The sequence below is a fragment of the Rhinoraja longicauda genome, chromosome 6 (assembly GCF_053455715.1).
Source record: "Rhinoraja longicauda isolate Sanriku21f chromosome 6, sRhiLon1.1, whole genome shotgun sequence".
Classification (NCBI taxonomy): Eukaryota; Metazoa; Chordata; class Chondrichthyes; order Rajiformes; family Arhynchobatidae; genus Rhinoraja; species Rhinoraja longicauda.
Genome location: NC_135958.1, coordinates 37207285 through 37224950, shown reverse-complemented (window position 1 = coordinate 37224950; position 17666 = coordinate 37207285). Strand labels below are relative to the sequence as shown.

The 17666-nt window shown below is 43.7% G+C and overlaps 1 protein-coding gene across 1 annotated transcript in view; it reads left to right on the top strand.

The window, feature by feature from the left end:
• Positions 1-403: 403 nt before the first annotated feature.
• terfa (telomeric repeat binding factor a) overlaps positions 404-17666 on the top strand; it is a 36115-nt gene continuing 18852 nt past the window's right edge. Inside the window, exons 1-6 of the mRNA XM_078401779.1 lie at positions 404-497; positions 1550-1982; positions 8507-8584; positions 10192-10304; positions 10988-11074; positions 16836-16973. Of these exons, the coding sequence (XP_078257905.1) occupies positions 1733-1982; positions 8507-8584; positions 10192-10304; positions 10988-11074; positions 16836-16973 (666 nt within the window). The 5' untranslated portion in view covers positions 404-497; positions 1550-1732. The remainder of the gene's footprint in view (positions 498-1549; positions 1983-8506; positions 8585-10191; positions 10305-10987; positions 11075-16835; positions 16974-17666) is intronic.

Below are 17666 nucleotides of genomic sequence, written 5' to 3'. Positions count from 1 at the left end.
CCTTCCTGGGCAAGTTCTTGAAGGGAATTCAAAATTCAGTATGTCACAGTGGCTAGCTAGTTTCTTACTGAAATATCGTACCACGCCACAATCTACCACAGGGGAAACGCCAGCTGAACTTCTCATGAAAAGAAGGCTCAGAACTAGACTGAGTTTGGTTCTACCTAACCTATCTCCTAAGGTTGAACGCAATCTGATCAGAAACATCATTATGGTGGAAATCAAAAAGAACGTAGGTTCAATACACATGATCAGGTTCGTGTTCTCAGCCCCCCTTACAATGGAAACAAATGGGAGATGGGAACAGTAGTTGAAGTGTGTGGTACCAGGAGGTACTTGGTAGAAATTGGAGGACATGTTAGAAGTGTGCACATAAACCATGTGATTCCAGCAAGAGATGAACAAGAGCAAAGCATAGACGAAGAAGCAGATCTGTCAGACTTTGGTATTATTCCATGTTCAGATGTAAAATCAGAATCTCCAAAGTAGAGACAAAGGTAAATGGTCCTGAACTTGACTCTCCTTTAGAACCACAACCTGACACTCCCCCTAAACCACTCAGGAGATAAGAAATAGTGCGTAAACCAGTTGTCAGATTAAATTTATTAAATTATTCTTGTTTGTCTAATTTACAAGCTATTTTACTTTCTAAGGGGAGAGCAGTGTAATGTATATAATGGTAACTGTAACCTTAAGAACTGAGTACTTGAATGGTATGATTTGTGTCATGTGTTTTTTTCAATATCTTATCAGTCTCGTGAATATGTGTGAGTATGCGCAGTGTACTTTTGTAAAATAAAGACCCACACTGGCAACAGCGTGTACTGAAAACCTGTGCTTGTTTATATCTACATGCTGAAGCCGTAACATCTTACAATAACTGGACCGAAAGATATGCAAACAATTCTTACTCTTGACATCAAAATAAACCTTTCATGTATCAGTACTTTCACACAGATATCTCTTGGAAATCGCATGTTTGGTGGTGTGGGGCTTTAGGTTCTTTCAGCATTTTCTGTTTCTTTTTATCTTACTGTTAATTTATTTTGCGATGTACATTGTCAGTAAACCAGCTAGTAATGTATATTCTTTAGAAATGAACGGGCGGTTAGAAAAAGTGCATTTTACTGGCTGGAAGTCTCCACCAGCAGCAGATCCCAGTTGATTCCTTCACAACATGGAGGTTTATTACCGCAGATAAGACACAAAATGCTGGAGTAACACAGCGGGACAAAGCAGTATCTCTGGAGCGAAGGAATGGGTGACGTTTCGGGTGGAACCCGATGTTGCCTGACCCGCTGAGTTACTCCAGCATTTTGTGTTTATCTTCGGTGTAAACCAGCATTTTTTTTTTTTTGCATTTCATCATTTGTTTTATTTCAATAAAATCTGAACATTGAAATTGCAGCTGCTCACTTGAGTTCTTTGACAGCCAAATTGGGGGTAGGGACTGTTTGAGTTTTTCAGTCTTTAATGACAAGTGTGACAACATACCTACTGCACCGTACTTTAAATTTCACATTGTCTTTGTTCTTCTTGATTTTCACAGATTTTGCGTCCTTGCTATCAGCAAGAAGTCTTTGATTTCAGCAATCGTGCGACCAGCATCTGCGCTTCCCTCACAACATGGAGGCAGGTTTGTTGTCCCACTCGTGGCGGCGGTGGATGGCGAAGGCAACTGGCGTCTTCCGGGTAATTTTAGTTTTAGTTCCGGTCTGATGCTCGGTGCGAAATGGCGGCCCGGTTACTTTGGGGCTCGGAGTTGCAGTTCAGGAAGGTGAATGGAGATTCGGTGCAAAATGAAATGGGTGTAAGACCGAAGGGCACAACGAGTCAAACGTCTGGTGGAGCCAAAGCCGATCTCCGAAATCTCGAACGAACAGTGAACCACTGGATTTTGGAGTTTAACTTCCACTATGCGCTTCAGGCTTTTCGAGACGGCGAGTATGAGGAGTTCTGCACCATCCTGAACGTGATAACCGGTGAGAAGGGAGATTACGTTTTGGTCCCGGATTAACGATCAGGGACACAGTCGGTTAAAAAAATGCCCCAAAGCAATAAATGTTGGTAAAGCTCAGCAAGCCAGGCAGCATCTAGGATGGAAGGAGAGAGCTAACGTTTCAAGTCCGAGACCTTTCGCCATAAACCCATCGTTCATATTTGCCGTTTTTGAAGATTTGTAAAGAATATATAACCTGCTCGGTATGGAGAACAAAAGAAACATACGAGTTCAGGGTTATTCATTTGGGAATATGTTGCGTTTACGCATCACTCCCTGTTTTCCGTCAGATCAAAAGTATTCGATTGTTTACACTTGCATCAAATCTTCTAGGAGTTAGCTGAAAACTGTTAAGTGACAGAAAAGCAATGGCTCGCAGATGAAACGGAAGCAGAAAAAAAATGCAAATAGGTTAATTAACACTAGTGAAGAGTCAAATGGATCATCAAACTGAAATGTGAATTCTCTCATCAGTACTAGGAAGAACTTTAAATTGTGTTTTAGGGAAGGCTATTGGGTAATATTAATGAACCCGTGACAATCTTCACAAACTGCTGAGAATACTCAGCAGGTCAGACAGTGTCTGGAAAGAGAAGATAATTCAGGAGACCCTTGGGAGAAACAAGGTGGCATGTCACAGATAAGGTGGAACAAAAAAACATTTGCTGATGGGGTAAAATAATGGCAGCAGATCTGCCTAATGAAAATATAAATTACTAGACAAACTTAGCAGGTCAGGCAGGCATCATCTGTGAGAAGTGAAATAGTGGGTGTTTTGGTCTGTGACCCTTTGTCAGTGCTGCTTTCTCTGTGGCACGTGCGCCAATATTTTATGATATTTCCCTTTCACCCCACCAGCCTCCACATTCAGTGGATTCTGCTCCCTTGGCTAAGTCATTTCTTTCTCTGTTCTGATTAGGAGTCCCTGACCTGATATGTTAACTGTTTTGCTTTCAACGGATCGTATCTAACCTGCTGATGTTTTGCAACATTTTCTGTTTATATTTCAGATTTTCAGCATCTGCAGGTTATAAAAAAACTTTAATAGTTTGAGACAGTAACAGAGTAGTCAGTGGGGGAAGTGCATTTGATGAATAGTTCTTCTTCATAAGGAAATATGTAGAGGAGTTTGTTCTGACTATTCCACAACCAGAAGTCTTGGATGAACCAGGAGATCCGCAATGTGGACATTTTCAACCTCTCATTACTAAGGTCTGAGGTTCCCACCTGTTTTAAAGGAACATCAGTAATACTGGTGCCCAGGAAGAGTAAGGTGACGTGCCTCAATAATTACCGTGTTGATGAAGTGCTTTGAGAGGATGGTTATTGTGCATATCAATTACCTTAGAAAGAACCTTGTCTCACTACAATTCGCCAAACACCACCATAGATCATCTGGGGATGCGACCTTGATGGCTGTATACTCTGTGCTGGAATACTTGGACATTAAAAGCACATACGTCAGGCTGTTGCCCGTCGATTATAGTTCTGCATTGAACACCATCATCTCCTCCAAACTTGTTATGAAGCTCGGGGAACTGGGTCGCTATATATCCCTATATCTAGATCCTTGACTTCCTCATCAACAATCCTAAATCAATACGAATTCTCACCAACACTCCCTTCTTTAACCATCAGCACAAGAGCACCACAAAGCTGTGTGCTTGGTCCCCTACTCTATCTACTTTATAGACAATAGACAATAGGTGCAGGAGTAGGCCATTCAGCCCTTCGAGCCAGCACCGCCAATCAATGCGATCATGGCTGATCACTCTCAATCAGTACCCCGTTCCTGCCTTCTCCCCATACTCCCTCACTCCGCTATCCTTAAGAGCTCTATCCAGCTCTCTCTTGAAAGCATCCAACGAACTGGCCTCCACTGCCTTCTGAGGCAGAGAATTCCACACCTTCACCACTCTCTGACTGAAAAAGTTCTTCCTCATCTCCGTTCTAAATGGCCTACCCTTTATTCTTAAACTGTGGCCCCTTGTTCTGGACTCCCCCAACATTGGGAACATGTTTCCTGCCTCTAATGTGTCCAATCCCCTAATTATCTTATATGTTTCAATAAGATCCCCCCTCATCCTTCTAAATTCCAGTGTATATAAGCCCAATCGCTCCAGCCTTTCAACATACGACAGTCCCGCCATTCCGGGAATTAACCTAGTGAACCTACGCTGCACGCCCTCCATAGCAAGAATATCCTTCCTCAAATTTGGAGACCAAAACTGCACACAGTACTCCAGGTGCGGTCTCACCAGGGCCCGGTACAACTGTAGAAGGACCTCTTTGCTCCTATACTCAACTCCTCTTGTTATGAAGGCCAACATTCCATTGGCTTTCTTCACTGCCTGCTGTACCTGCATGCTTCCTTTCATTGACTGATGCACTAGGACACCCAGATCTCGTTGAACTCCCCCTCCTCCTAACTTGACACCATTCAGATAATAATCTGCCTTTCTATTCTTACTTCCAAAGTGAATAACCTCACACTTATCTACATTAAACTGCATCTGCCATGTATCCGCCCACTCACACAACCTGTCCAAGTCACCCTGCAGCCTTATTGCATCTTCCTCACAATTCACACTACCCCCCCAGCTTAGTATCATCTGCAAATTTGCTAATGGTACTTTTAATCCCTTCGTCTAAGTCATTAATGTATATCGTAAATAGCTGGGGTCCCTGCACCGAACCTTGCGGTACCCCACTGGTCACTGCCTCCCATTCCGAAAGGGACCCATTTATCCCCACTCTTTGCTTTCTGTCTGTCAACCAATTTTCTATCCATGTCAGTACCCTACCCCCAATACCATGTGCCCTAATTTTGCCCACTAATCTCCTATGTGGGACCTTGTCGAAGGCTTTCTGAAAGTCGAGGTACACCACATCCACTGACTCTCCCCTGTCAATTTTCCTAGTTACTTCCTCAAAAAATTCCAGTAGATTTGTCAAGCATGATTTCCCCTTCGTAAATCCATGCTGACTCGGAATGATCCTGTTACTGCTATCCAAATGCTCAGCAATTTCGTCTTTTATAATTGACTCCAGCATCTTCCCCACCACTGATGTCAGACTAACTAGTCTATAATTACCCGTTTTCTCTCTCCCTCCTTTCTTAAAAAGTGGGATAACATTTGCTATCCTCCAATCCACAGGAACTGATCCTGAATCTATAGAACATTGAAAAATGATCTCCAATGCTTCCACTATTTCTAGAGCCACCTCCTTAAGTACCCTGGGATGCAGACCATCAGGCCCTGGGGATTTATCAGCCTTCAGTCCCATCAGTCTACCCAAAACCATTTCCTGCCTAATGTGGATTTCCTTCAGTTCCTCCATCACCCTAGGTTCTCCAGCCGCTAGAACATTTGGGAGATTGTGTGTATCTTCCTCAGTGAAGACAGATCCAAAGTAACGGTTTAACTCGTCTGCCATTTCTTTGTTCCCCATAATATATTCCCCTGCTTCTGTCTTCAAGGGACCCACATTTGCCTTGACTATTTTTTTCCTCTTCACGTACCTAAAAAAACTTTTGCTATCCTCCTTTATATTATTGGCTAGTTTACCCTCGTACCTCATCTTTTCTCCCCGTATTGCCTTTTTAGTTAACTTTTGTTGCTCTTTAAAAGAGTCCCAATCCTCTGTCTTCCCACTCTTCTTTGCTATGTTATACTTCCTCTCCTTAATTTTTATGCTGTCCCTGACTTCCCTTGTCAGCCACAGGTGTCTCTTACTCCCCTTAGAGTCTTTCCACCTCTTTGGAATAAATTGATCCTGCAACCTCTGCATTATTCCCAGGAATACCTGCCATTGCTGTTCTACCGTCTTCCCTGCTAGGGCCTCCTTCCAGTCAATTTTGGCCAGCTCCTGCCTCATGCCTCTGTAATCCCCTTTGCTATACTGTAATACCGACACTTCCGATTTTCCCTTCTGCCTTTCCATTTGCAGAGTAAAACTTATCATGTTGTGATCACTGCCTCCTAATGGCTCTTTTACCTCTAGTCCCCTTATCAGATCAGGATCATTACACAACACTAAATCCAGAATTGCCTTCTCCCTGGTAGGCTCCAGTACAAGCTGTTCTAAGAATCCATCTCGAAGGCACTCTACAAACTCTCTTTCCTGGGGTCAATTTCCAACCTGATTTTCCCAGTCTACCTGCATGTTGAAATCTCCCATAACCACCGTAGCATTACATTTTTGACACGCCAATTTTATCTCCTGATTCAACTTGCACCCTATGTCGAGGTTACTGTTTGGGGGCCTATAGATAACTCCCATTAGGGTCTTTTTACCCTTACAATTTCTAATTTCTATCCATACTGATTCAACATCTCCTGATTCTATGTCACCCCTTGCAAGGGAATGAATATCATTCCTTACCATCAGAGCAACCCCACCCCCTCTGCCCACCTGTCTGTCTTTTCTATACGTTGTGTACCCCTGAATATTCAGTTCCCAGCCCTGGTCCTCTTGTAGCCATGTCTCAGTGATCCCTACAACATCATACTTGCCCATGACTAACTGAGCCTCAAGCTCATCCACTTTATTTTTTATACTACGCGCATTTAAGTACAACACTTTAACTTCTGTATTTACCTCCCCTCTCACATCGGTCACAAATGGCCCTGCCCTTAATTTCTTTTCCCCTCTAGAACTTCTGTTCCCATTCTTCCGAGAGTCTTTTGCAATATCTCCTGTATTCCCTTTTACCTCATCTTCATATTCACAATTTGTTAACCCCTCCCCCCCACTACTTAGTTTAAAGCCACAGGTGTCGCACTAGCAAACCTGCCTGCCAGAATGTTTGTCCCCCTGCTGTTAAGATGTAACCCGTCCCTTTTGTACAAGTCACCCCTAGCCCAGAAGAGATCCCAGTGGTCCAGAAATCTAAATCCCTGCTCTCTGCACCAGCCCCTCAGCCATAAATTCATACCCTCTATCTCTCTGTTCCTGGCCTCACCAGCACGAGGTACCATGTAACCATTCCAGCTCTATCTTTAAATTTGCTGACAACAGGGTGGCACGATGGCGCAGTGATAGATTTGCTACCTTGCAGCACCGGAGATCCGAGTTCAATCCTGACTACGGGTGCTGTCTGTACGGAGTTTGTACGATGAATACTCTCTTGAACTTCTATAGATACACGGTAGAAAGCAGTATGTGTATGAAGGAACTGCATGTGCTGGTCTAAACCAAAATGCTGGAGTATCTCAGCGTGACAGGCAGCATCTCTGGAGAGGAATAGGTGATTCGATCGAGACCCTTCGTTAGACTGACGTCAGGGGGGAGAGAGATAGATAGATAAGGAAGTGTGAAGGTGTGAAAACAGGGCAAAGGGAAGGGAGATCAAGGAAAATATAGAATAGATTTTTGGTAGCTGGGAGAAGGTAACAACAAAGCAAACAGATAAAATGTCGGAGATTGTAAGACTGGTCGGAGAATTGGGAAGGGGGAGGGATGGAGAGAGAGGGAAACCAAGGGTTACTTGAAGTTAGAGAAGTCAATATTCAACCGCTGGGGTGTAAGTTACCCAAGTGAAATATGAGGTGCTGTTCCTCCAATTTGTGCTGCGCTTCACTCTGACAATAGAGGAGGCCCAGGACAGAAAAAAAGATATACGGTGGGAAGTATATTGACTGGTTGCATCATGGCCTAGTTTAACAACGCGAATGGCCAGGAATGAAGGACATTACAAAAAGAGGTGAACACAGCCTGGTCCTTCACCGGCCCTAACCTCCCCACCATGAAAGAGATCTATGGGGGCTGCTGACTCAAACAGGTAGTCAGCATCATTAAGGACCCATACCAATCGTGCCACATTCCCAGTTTACTCCTGCCATCAGGAAGAAGCTGTAGGAGTTTGAAAACCTTGACTTCCAGGTTGAGGAACAGATTTTGTTTTACACAAAATTGTTTTTTTTAATTTATTGAACTTTTTTGTTTATTATTATGTCATCTATTGAGTACTATGTTTACAAAACCTGTTGTGCTGCTGCAAGTAAGACATATCATATCATATCATATCATATATATACAGCCGGAAACAGGCCTTTTCGGCCCTCCAAGTCCGTGCCGCCCAGCGATCCCCGTACATTAACACTATCCTATACCCACTAGGGACAATTTTTTTTTTTACATTTACCCAGCCAATTAACCTACATACCTGTACGTCTTTGGAGTGTGGGAGGAAACCGAAGATCTCGGAGAAAACCCACGCAGGTCACGGGGAGAACGTACAAACTCCTTACAGTGCAGCACCCGTAGTCAGGATCGAACCTGAGTCTCCGGCGCTGCATTCGCTGTAAAGCAGCAACTCTACCGCTGCGCTACCGTACATTTGTACTGTTTCGGCACATATTGACACTTGAGTCTTAATACCAGATAACCATAACAATGCAAAACTGATATCAGTAGTGCAACTTATATCGCACTTCTAGCAATCAGATTTTTATTTGATTTCAATGTGCATCTTGTCTTTTTCTTCCCCCTCTCAAATGACAGCTGTCCTAAATCGACCATACATTGATACGGAGGAGATTGGAACAAAACTGCTAACAATACAATTTCTCTCCAAATTTGGTAAGTTTTGTTTCTGACGACAATGCACTTATTATCTAGGCTCTATATGGCACTTCTCTGTTCTGACTTCACTGTATCATAATATAAAAAAAATTATTGACAGTGCATACAATTGCATTTCATTGAGTTGTTCATTGAGCCCTTGGACGCACAACCATTAATTCTAATCCATCCAAAGTTGCCAGAAATTACTTAAGTACTTAAGGAATTACTTAAGGATTACATTTAATTACTTAAGGAAGTCTGGATCAAAAAATAGTATTTGTAATAGTGGCTGTGAGAGTTCAGATTTTCAACAAAAAAATCCATATGTTCAAAGGAAAGGTAATCTGCCATCTTCATCCTGTTAACTCTGAAAGTATCCACACTCCTTGCCTCGCTTCCTGCGGTTCTTCGGCCCCTCACCACTCCTGCTGCCCCTCCTGCCCTTCTCCCCACTCGCCCTCTCTGTCTGCCGGGGTCCGCTTCCACTTGGCCAGCGCTCAACACCTCGAGGCTGGGGCCGCCGAGCAGAGCCATGGCCACTTGGCCAGTGCCCGGCCCAGCTCTCGCTGCTGCTCGGCCTCCACTGCCAATCGGCCTCTCCCCGGATCTCTTCCTCCTCCCCTTCGGGCTCGATACTCCGCTCCTCGTCTTCCACCGCCTCCTCCTCCAAGGCCGTCGAGCATGGCTCCCTGGGCCCTTCGCCCTCAGGCCCCAGTGGGTCGCCGACCTCCAGCTCTCGCTGCTTCTGCCCCTAAAGGCCTTCAGGCCCCTCGGCCTGGGTTCTTCCCGCTGCTCCTCTCCCAGCTTGCTCAACCCCGTCCTTTCCTCCTCCTCCTCCTCCTCCTCCTCCTCTTCTTCTCTCCCCGGTCGGCGGCCCTCTGCTTCTCGGCCTTGCTCTCCTGCCGCCCTTCCCGGCCGCTTCTCCCCTAGAATAATGTTCTAGCCTATCCAATCTCTCCCTATAACTCAGTCCCTCAAATTCTGAAAACATTCTTATACAATTTTTCTGCACTCTTTCCAGTTCAATGGCACCTTTCCTCCAGCAGGATGGCCAAAACTGAACACAATACTCCTGTAACAGCTTCACCAGTGTCTTGTACACAGCAACATAACATCCCAACTTCTATACTCAGTGCCCTGACTGATGAAGACTAGGTTACAAAAAGCATTCTTCACCACCCTGCACAACTGTGACGTCGCGTTCAGGGAACTATGCAATTGCACTCCTTGATCAATTGTTCTAGACACCTCACAGCTCACTACCGTTCATTGTGAAAATCCTACGCTGCTCTGAATTCTCTTTTATGACTGGTTTGGTCACAAATGGAATTTTGTGCCCAATTCTGATCACTACATTTTATGAAGTGTGTCAAACCTTCAGAAAAATTGCAGAAAATATACCACTTTCAGGGTTGAGGGATTTGTAGCATTGAAGAATGAACTTTTCTTTGGAGAGCATAAAAATATAATAGAGGTCATTGCATAAGGGAGCTTAAAGGAATTGTGAGGTTATGGGGAAAATGGGAAATGGAGGCCATGTTGCTTTTGCTGAAAGTAGCAATATCTTAAAGCCCAAGTGTTCAACTTCTGTGCTGTTGTGGTTGTGCAAATCTAATTTTCAGAAAGTGATACCTTTCCACTGGAGTCTATTTTAACAATTCTGGGCCGGATGAAGACAGAATTAACACTGGATGAGGATTTGTTCCAAGAAGTTAGAGGAGCTGTGGTGAAGCAGGTTAGCTTACCCGGATGTTTTTATTATATCAATACATTTTTTGGGAGTCTTTGGTGTGACAGCAATTTTTCCAATAACTTTATTACAAAATTATTCGTTGTAAAATGCTCATGGCTCTGAAATGATAAAATGTTACATAACTATTTAGCAACTACTATTGTTGCATTTATAGTAAGGAATTGTTCAGGTTAGAATTTGTGTTTATATGTGGCTTCCTCTGTATTATAACACATCCACATGGAAAAAGCAACCGAGTATTTGTCAGCTAGGTCTTGCAGTCAGTCATTTCAACCGTATCAAATTAATGATTCCCAAAATTAACAGGAAAATGAGGATTGTTGTTCCTAAAATTTCAAGCATTATCCTAAAAAAAGAAATGTTTCCAAAAGAAGCCAGGGTAACTGGAAGAGAAAATTTCAGCCTCTCAGTTAATCCTTGTGATGCAGAATATGGAAGAACCACAAAGAAAATAGTGGCATTGACTCCAATAAATTCTCAGCAGTTGTTCTATTTCTCTCCTTTACAAGTGAGCATCCAGGAGAAGCCGTTGAATCTCTCTGTAAATTGTAATTTTAAAACATTCATCCAAAATTACCAGCAGTGATGAGTTTATTGGTAGTCAAAGCTTTTGCAAAATTACTCAGTTATTTTTATACATAATAACATGTTGATCCTCCCTCAAGGCTGTGGTTGAATCTATTAAGAAAAGCCGTTTTCGAGAAGCATCTAAAATGTTGGAAAAGAATCTCAATAAGGATACTGCTCATCAGGTATGTGTGAGGCAATTACTTAATTTGGGGTACTAAAATAAGATGATTAAATGCCATGACATGCATTTTTTTATATTAACGATCTTTTGTTATTGATGTTTTTCCACCCAAGTAATAAGTAGTGTAATTGTGTCTTGTACCTGGAAAGAAATAACTAGAAGCGCCATGGTCTTGTTTAAATAGTACATAAAATAATAGACAGTGGCAGAAGGTGATACATAGAACCCATAAGGAAGGGATGATGGGCAGATGGAGGAGAGGAAAGTGAGGATGGGCTACGAGAATAGAACCCCATATGGATAGATAAGCAGGTAATGGGCAGACAGAAATTGGAAAAGTGAACAAAGAATGGATAATTGGTAGGAATTGGAAATGAGGAATGGGCAGATGGAACCAGATATGGGAGAGGAAAAGGAGGAAGGTGTGGGAGACACCAGATGGGTTTCTACTGGGAGCCACTTACTAAAATTGGAACAATCAACACTCATGCCTTTGGGTTGTAGGCTCTGGCACTGATCCATAACCCTTTCTGCGCTATATTTAAGACTGCAACCATATGGAACTTGATAATATTAACAACCTTCCACCACACCCTCAAATTTTGACGCTTCTCTCCCTTTTATGGATCTCTCTGTCTCCATCTTGGGAGACAAATTACCCACTGCTATCCTTGAGTACATCTTGTCTCCTGTAAATATGCCAACAAATTCAGTTTTGTCCTCTCCATCGTAACTGTTCTCGGGATGAGTCTTTTCACTCAAGGACATCTGAAATATCCTCCCTTTTCACAAAAAATGGCATTCTCTACCGTAGTTGATGGAGCTTCTACTTGCATTTCAACTATTTCCTAGCTGTCTACGTTCACCACCACATTCCCCAGACAGAATAGAAAAATAGTTCAGCACACTTCATCAGTCAGAATATTGACTATAGAAGTTGGAAGGTAATATTATTGTTGTATAAGGCATTGGTGAGGCTACATTTAGCGTATTGTGTTCAATTTTGGTCACCATGTTAGAGGAGAGTTCTTGTTCAGCTGAAAAGAGAGCAGAGAAGATTGACGAGGATGTTGCCATGATTTGATGGTCTGAGCTATAGGGAGAGGTTGAGCAGGCTAGGACTTTATTCCTTGCATTCCTGTTTCTACGCTGTAAGACTCTCTATGTCTCTGGTTCTCATATCATATCATATCATATCATATATATACAGCCAGAAACAGGCCTTTTTCGGCCCACCAAGTCCGTGCCGCCCAGCGATCCCCGCACATTAACACTATCCTACACCCACTAGGGACAATTTTTACATTTACCCAGCCAATTAACCTACAAACCTGTACGTCTTTGGAGTGTGGGAGGAAACCGAAGATCTCGGAGAAAACCCACGCAGGTCACGGGGAGAACGTACAAACTCCTTACAGTGCAGCACCCGTAGTCAGGATCGAACCTGAGTCTCCGGCGCTGCATTCGCTGTAAAGCAGCAACTCTACCGCTGCGCTACCTTGCCGCCCTTATGATCATCTTTCATGCTCCCCTAGCGTCTGCATGCAACATATTATTTTTAGCCATTTCTGCCAGTTTAACTGGTTATCACACCTCTAGTCACTTATTTGCCTCTTTCTTCATCCCCCTTTTCATTTATGTGGGTCCACACTCTGACTTTGTGATCCACTCATCCCTCTCCACCCATTTTGTGTATTAAATCTGGTCCTAATGTGGCCTCTAGACTCATTGGTGAGTCTAGGCAACCATTTTGCAAAGGATGTTGGCAATGGCTATCTTACCTCAAGCTTGTTGCATTTCACTTCAATTCTCCTATACTCTTCATGTACCAATGTGTCTGTCCTTGGACGTCTCCACTGCCTTCTCACTCGGGAAGCCTATAGCCCAATGGTATAAACATTGATTTTTTTAGTTTTAGGTAACCCACTTTAGGTCCCCCAAAATAGTTTTTTAGGTCCCCCAAAATATCTCCCTTTATTCACCTTTCCCATTTCCATCTGCCCATCACCCAGACACCTGTCCAACTGGGTTTCTGCTCCCCTGGCCTACCTCCCTAATCGTTTCCCCATCTGCCCATTCCAAATAAAATATAAAACATATAAAATTATTAAGGGATTGGACAAGCTAAATGCAGGAAACATGTTCCCGATGTTGGTGGAGTCTAGAACCAGGGGCCACAGTTTAAGAATAAAGGGTAGGCCATTTAGAACTGAGACGATAAAAACTTTTTCACCCAGAGAGTTGTGAATTTGTGGAATTCTCTGCCTCATAAGGCAGTGTAAGCCGATTCACTGGATGCATTCAAAAAAGAGTTAGATAGAGCTCTTAGGGCTAGAGGAATCAAGGGATATGGGGAGAAGACAGGAACGGGGTACTGAGTGTGGATGATCAGCCATGATCACATTGAATGGCAGTGTCGGCTCGAAGGGCTGAATGGCCCACTCCTGTACCTATTTTCTATGTTTCTACGTCTTCCTTATCTGCTTCCATTTAAATTTTAGCGTCTGTATACTTTCCCCTCCCCTCCACCCAACTGCTCTTTTTTTTTTCGCATCAGAGGATAATGCAGCTGCTCTGCCCAAGACCACACAAAATTGCAGCAAATTATGAATGCAGTCCAGTTCAATTACACAAACCTCTTTACCTCCCCACCCCCACCATCTATTTAATTCATAAGTCACACTGCTTTGGGAAAGCTATGTTCTGAAGGAATTAGTTTCCTGATGGATCTGTGGCTCAATGGCTCAGCTGGTAGAATTGCTGTTTCACAGTCCTTGCAACCAATTAATTTGTAACATCTGGTGCTGCACAGTTTGCACACTCTTCTTGTGACCGTGTGGGGGGTTTTAACCAGGTGCTCTGGTTTCCTCCCACATCCTAAAGAAGTTTGCGAGTTGGTAGATTAATTAATCGCTGTGTGTATATAAATAATAACATTATTTTGTGGGGAGCTGAATTGGTGGGAGAAGATAGGAAACGGGTTTGTGGGTGATTGGGTGAGCGAGTGATTGATGATCAGCGTATGTAGGCCCAAGGGCCTGTTTCCAGCTGTAACACTTTATATATCCACCTTAGTACCTCTAACAAGAGGTTAAACATACCTGATTTTGCCATCATCAATCTAACTGGTAGACTCATTTGCCCATGAGTGTAGAAGTGACCATTGCATAAATGTCCTATTTTTCCAGTAAGAATACCCTCCACCTTGTTGTGTGACTTTGTAATTGTGTTAAATGCATAGATGCAGAACTGATCTGGTAGATCAACCAGGCATCCATGAAACTGTAGACTATCAGTGGCAGTAGCAGAAATGTGCACTATGCTCTGTAATTTCATAGCCCAGCAAATCCCCCATTTTAATACTGAGCACAGCTCCAGGTGCACCTAAATGTGCTGAGGTTCCAGTTAAGAAAGCTGCAGCATGGTATACATGGTTGTACAGGTGTACAGCGAAAACAAAATGCAGTATACAACTGAACAACTTCTTAACCAATGGTTCAGAATAAAACGTTGGAAACCTGTAGTACCTAATTTTGAATGATGGTTGACAGTTTAAACAACAATTGATTTGCAGAGGTGACACCAAAGAATATTTTATGCTCAAAAATGGCAGGGCCCTGTAGATGAGCTCTAAAGTCGAACTCCAACATTAATCAGCATTATCTTCTGCCTGAAGAGGTGATCCATTTTGGATTCCTCCTGATTTTTCTGAACTCGCAGAGGTGGTTTTTGACCAATTTGATTCCTGTATGTAATATCCTCACACGGCTGGGAGCATTGGTTGCAGCAAAGGATACAGGGCCAAATCAGCCCAGCTGTAATGGTGAAGACTTGTGACTCCAGTAAATCTTTCCAGTACAGTTAAAACACTGGCATCTCCATGATGGTCTGAGAAGTTATGCTGCTCACTAAAAGGAGGAAAAAATACAATCCATTTAATTATTGCTTATTCAGTCCACAATCAATCATCAGCAGCATAACATAACATAACATAACATAACATAACAAAACTTTATTGTCATTCGGCACAACACCGAACGAAATTTCAGCAGTCACAGAAAAGAACACAGGACACACGACCCCAACACAAACATCCATCACAGTGACTCCAAACACCCCTCACTGTGATGGAGGCAACAAAACTTCAAAACTTCCCCTCTCCTCCCCCCGCACCCACGGACAGACAGCTCGACCCCTACTGAGGCAACCGACACGCACAGCCCCCGCAAGGGGATGGAAGGCCCCGCGGCCGAGCCGCCCCGGGCACCGAAACGTCCCGCGGCCGCACCGGGCGATGTTAAGTCCAGCGGCCGAGGGGCACCGAAACGTCCCGCGGCCGAGCCGCACCGGGCACCGAAACGTCCCGCGGCCGAGCCGCACCGGGCACTGAAACGTCCCGCGGCCGAGCCGCGCCGGCGATGTTAAGTCCCGCAGCCGAGCCGCGCCGGGTACTGAAACGTCCCGCAGCCGAGCCGCACCGGGCACTGAAACGTCCCGCAGCCGAGCCGCACCGGGCACTGTAGCATTAATATCACTTCATCGTCAATGTCTTGGAGATCGGCACCACCGACCAGAAGCTCCACTCAGCCAACCATATTAAAACTGTGACTACAAGAAGCCATGTGTCCTGTGACAAGTCGCTTGCATCCTTGCCACCTAATGTCTTTCCAGAAGAAGTGTCAGTAGTGTTATGGAATAGTCTCCACTTGGCTGGACGAGTGCAACTTCAATAACTTGAAGATAAACCTGCCCATTTGATTGATAATTGGCAATCACACTAAACATGAATTCCCTCCACTACTGTAGAGCAGAGGGATTTAAGAGTACAACTACATCGTTTCCTGATGTCACATGTATACAGGGTGGTGAAGAATGCTTTTGGCACATAGGCCAAACTGTTTACGAGGATATTATCAGAACTTGATGGACTGAGGTACATTGAGAGATTGGACCAGGCAAGGGATTTTTTTGCCATGGAACGCAGGAAACTGGGATAATCTTGTATAGGTGTATAAAATCATGAGGTGTATAAAATCATGAGGGGAATATGGTTTTATGAGAGTGAGATCCCTATGTGGGGAATATGGGCGCAGCAGTAGCGTTGATGCCTTACAGCACTTTCAGCGCCAGAGACCCAGGTCTCTGGCATAATAAGGCAACAACTCTGCTGCTGTGCCACCATGCTGCCAGGTGTAGTTCTGTACTGTAGTTCTACATTATTCCACTTTCACATACTTTCCTTACACAGTTGGGGCAATTTACAAAGGCCAATTAACCTTCAAACCTGCACATCTTTGGATTGTGGGAGGGATCTGGAGCACCACGCGGTCACAGGGAGAACATGTGCATTCTACACTGACATCACCCGAGGTCAGGATCAAACCCGGGTCACTGGTGCTGTGAGCCAGCAGTTCTACCAATTCGGCCACTGATGACTTTCTAATTAGATTAGAAACTGCCACATTGATGCAGTTTCAAAAGAGACCTCCCTATTTATATATATTTGATTTGGAAACTTGCAACAAGCGCAAGATACATCCCAGTCAACAAGAGGGACTGAAATAGAAACCATGTGAAACACCCTGATCAATCCTGTAATTCCAGCGCATAGACGTGGACACTGTTTGGTTTAAGTACATGATAAACTAGTAGGAAAGTTCTAGCTGTGATTGAATTCATTATGATTGGGACAAAGTCCAAACTGTAGATTGTACTTTTGCTGTTATTTGATTTCACATTTGTTTTGTATTTGGTTGTTTCAGAAATTGCTTTCAGCAGTTATTAAGGAGAGGAATTCATCTCATCCAGATCTGGACCTCTTTTCGTACTGCAACTTGAAAAAGAGGATGTTGTGTTTTGCAGAAAGCCTAATAAGCAACACTGTGCCATTTCTTCTTCTCGTACGTGTTGTGATTTATCACTTTATTTATGTGGTGTAATATACTTTAGAACTTTTATACATTAAACTAAGTATAATACAGTAAAACTGGTGAGAAATATAAAATATATTTACAAAAGACACTGACAAAGAACATTTCAGATCAAAGATTAACTTTATTTCTCTTTACATGGGTGCTGAATGTTTCTAGCATTTTATCATTTTATATACATTCTTGCAGAAATGCTTTCTCAGTATTACTGAGGAATAAGGAGGGGGTGGAGTAGGACTTTACAAAATAAGTCTGTTTCTATTGCTGATGCAGGCTTAAGCTGAGAGCAGCATCTTTTGCCCTGCTTCTGACGCTGGTTGTGGCTGCCCCTGCTGCTACCATAGACTTCTCATCAAGTCTAACAGGGCGATAATTTTGCCAGGTCTCAATTTAGGAAAACAGAGATAATCGGTGCAGGAGGAGGTCATTTGGCCCTTTGAGCCAGCACCGCCATTCACGGCACGGTGGCGCAGCGGTAGAGTTGCTGCCTTACAGCGAATGCAGCGCCGGAGACTCGGGTTCGATCCTGACTACGGGCGCCGTCTGTACGGAGTTTGTACATTCTCCCCGTGACCTGCGTGGGTTTTCTCCGAGATCTTCGGTTTCCTCCCACACTCCAAAGACGTACAGGCATGTAGGTTAATTGACTGGGTAAATGTAAAA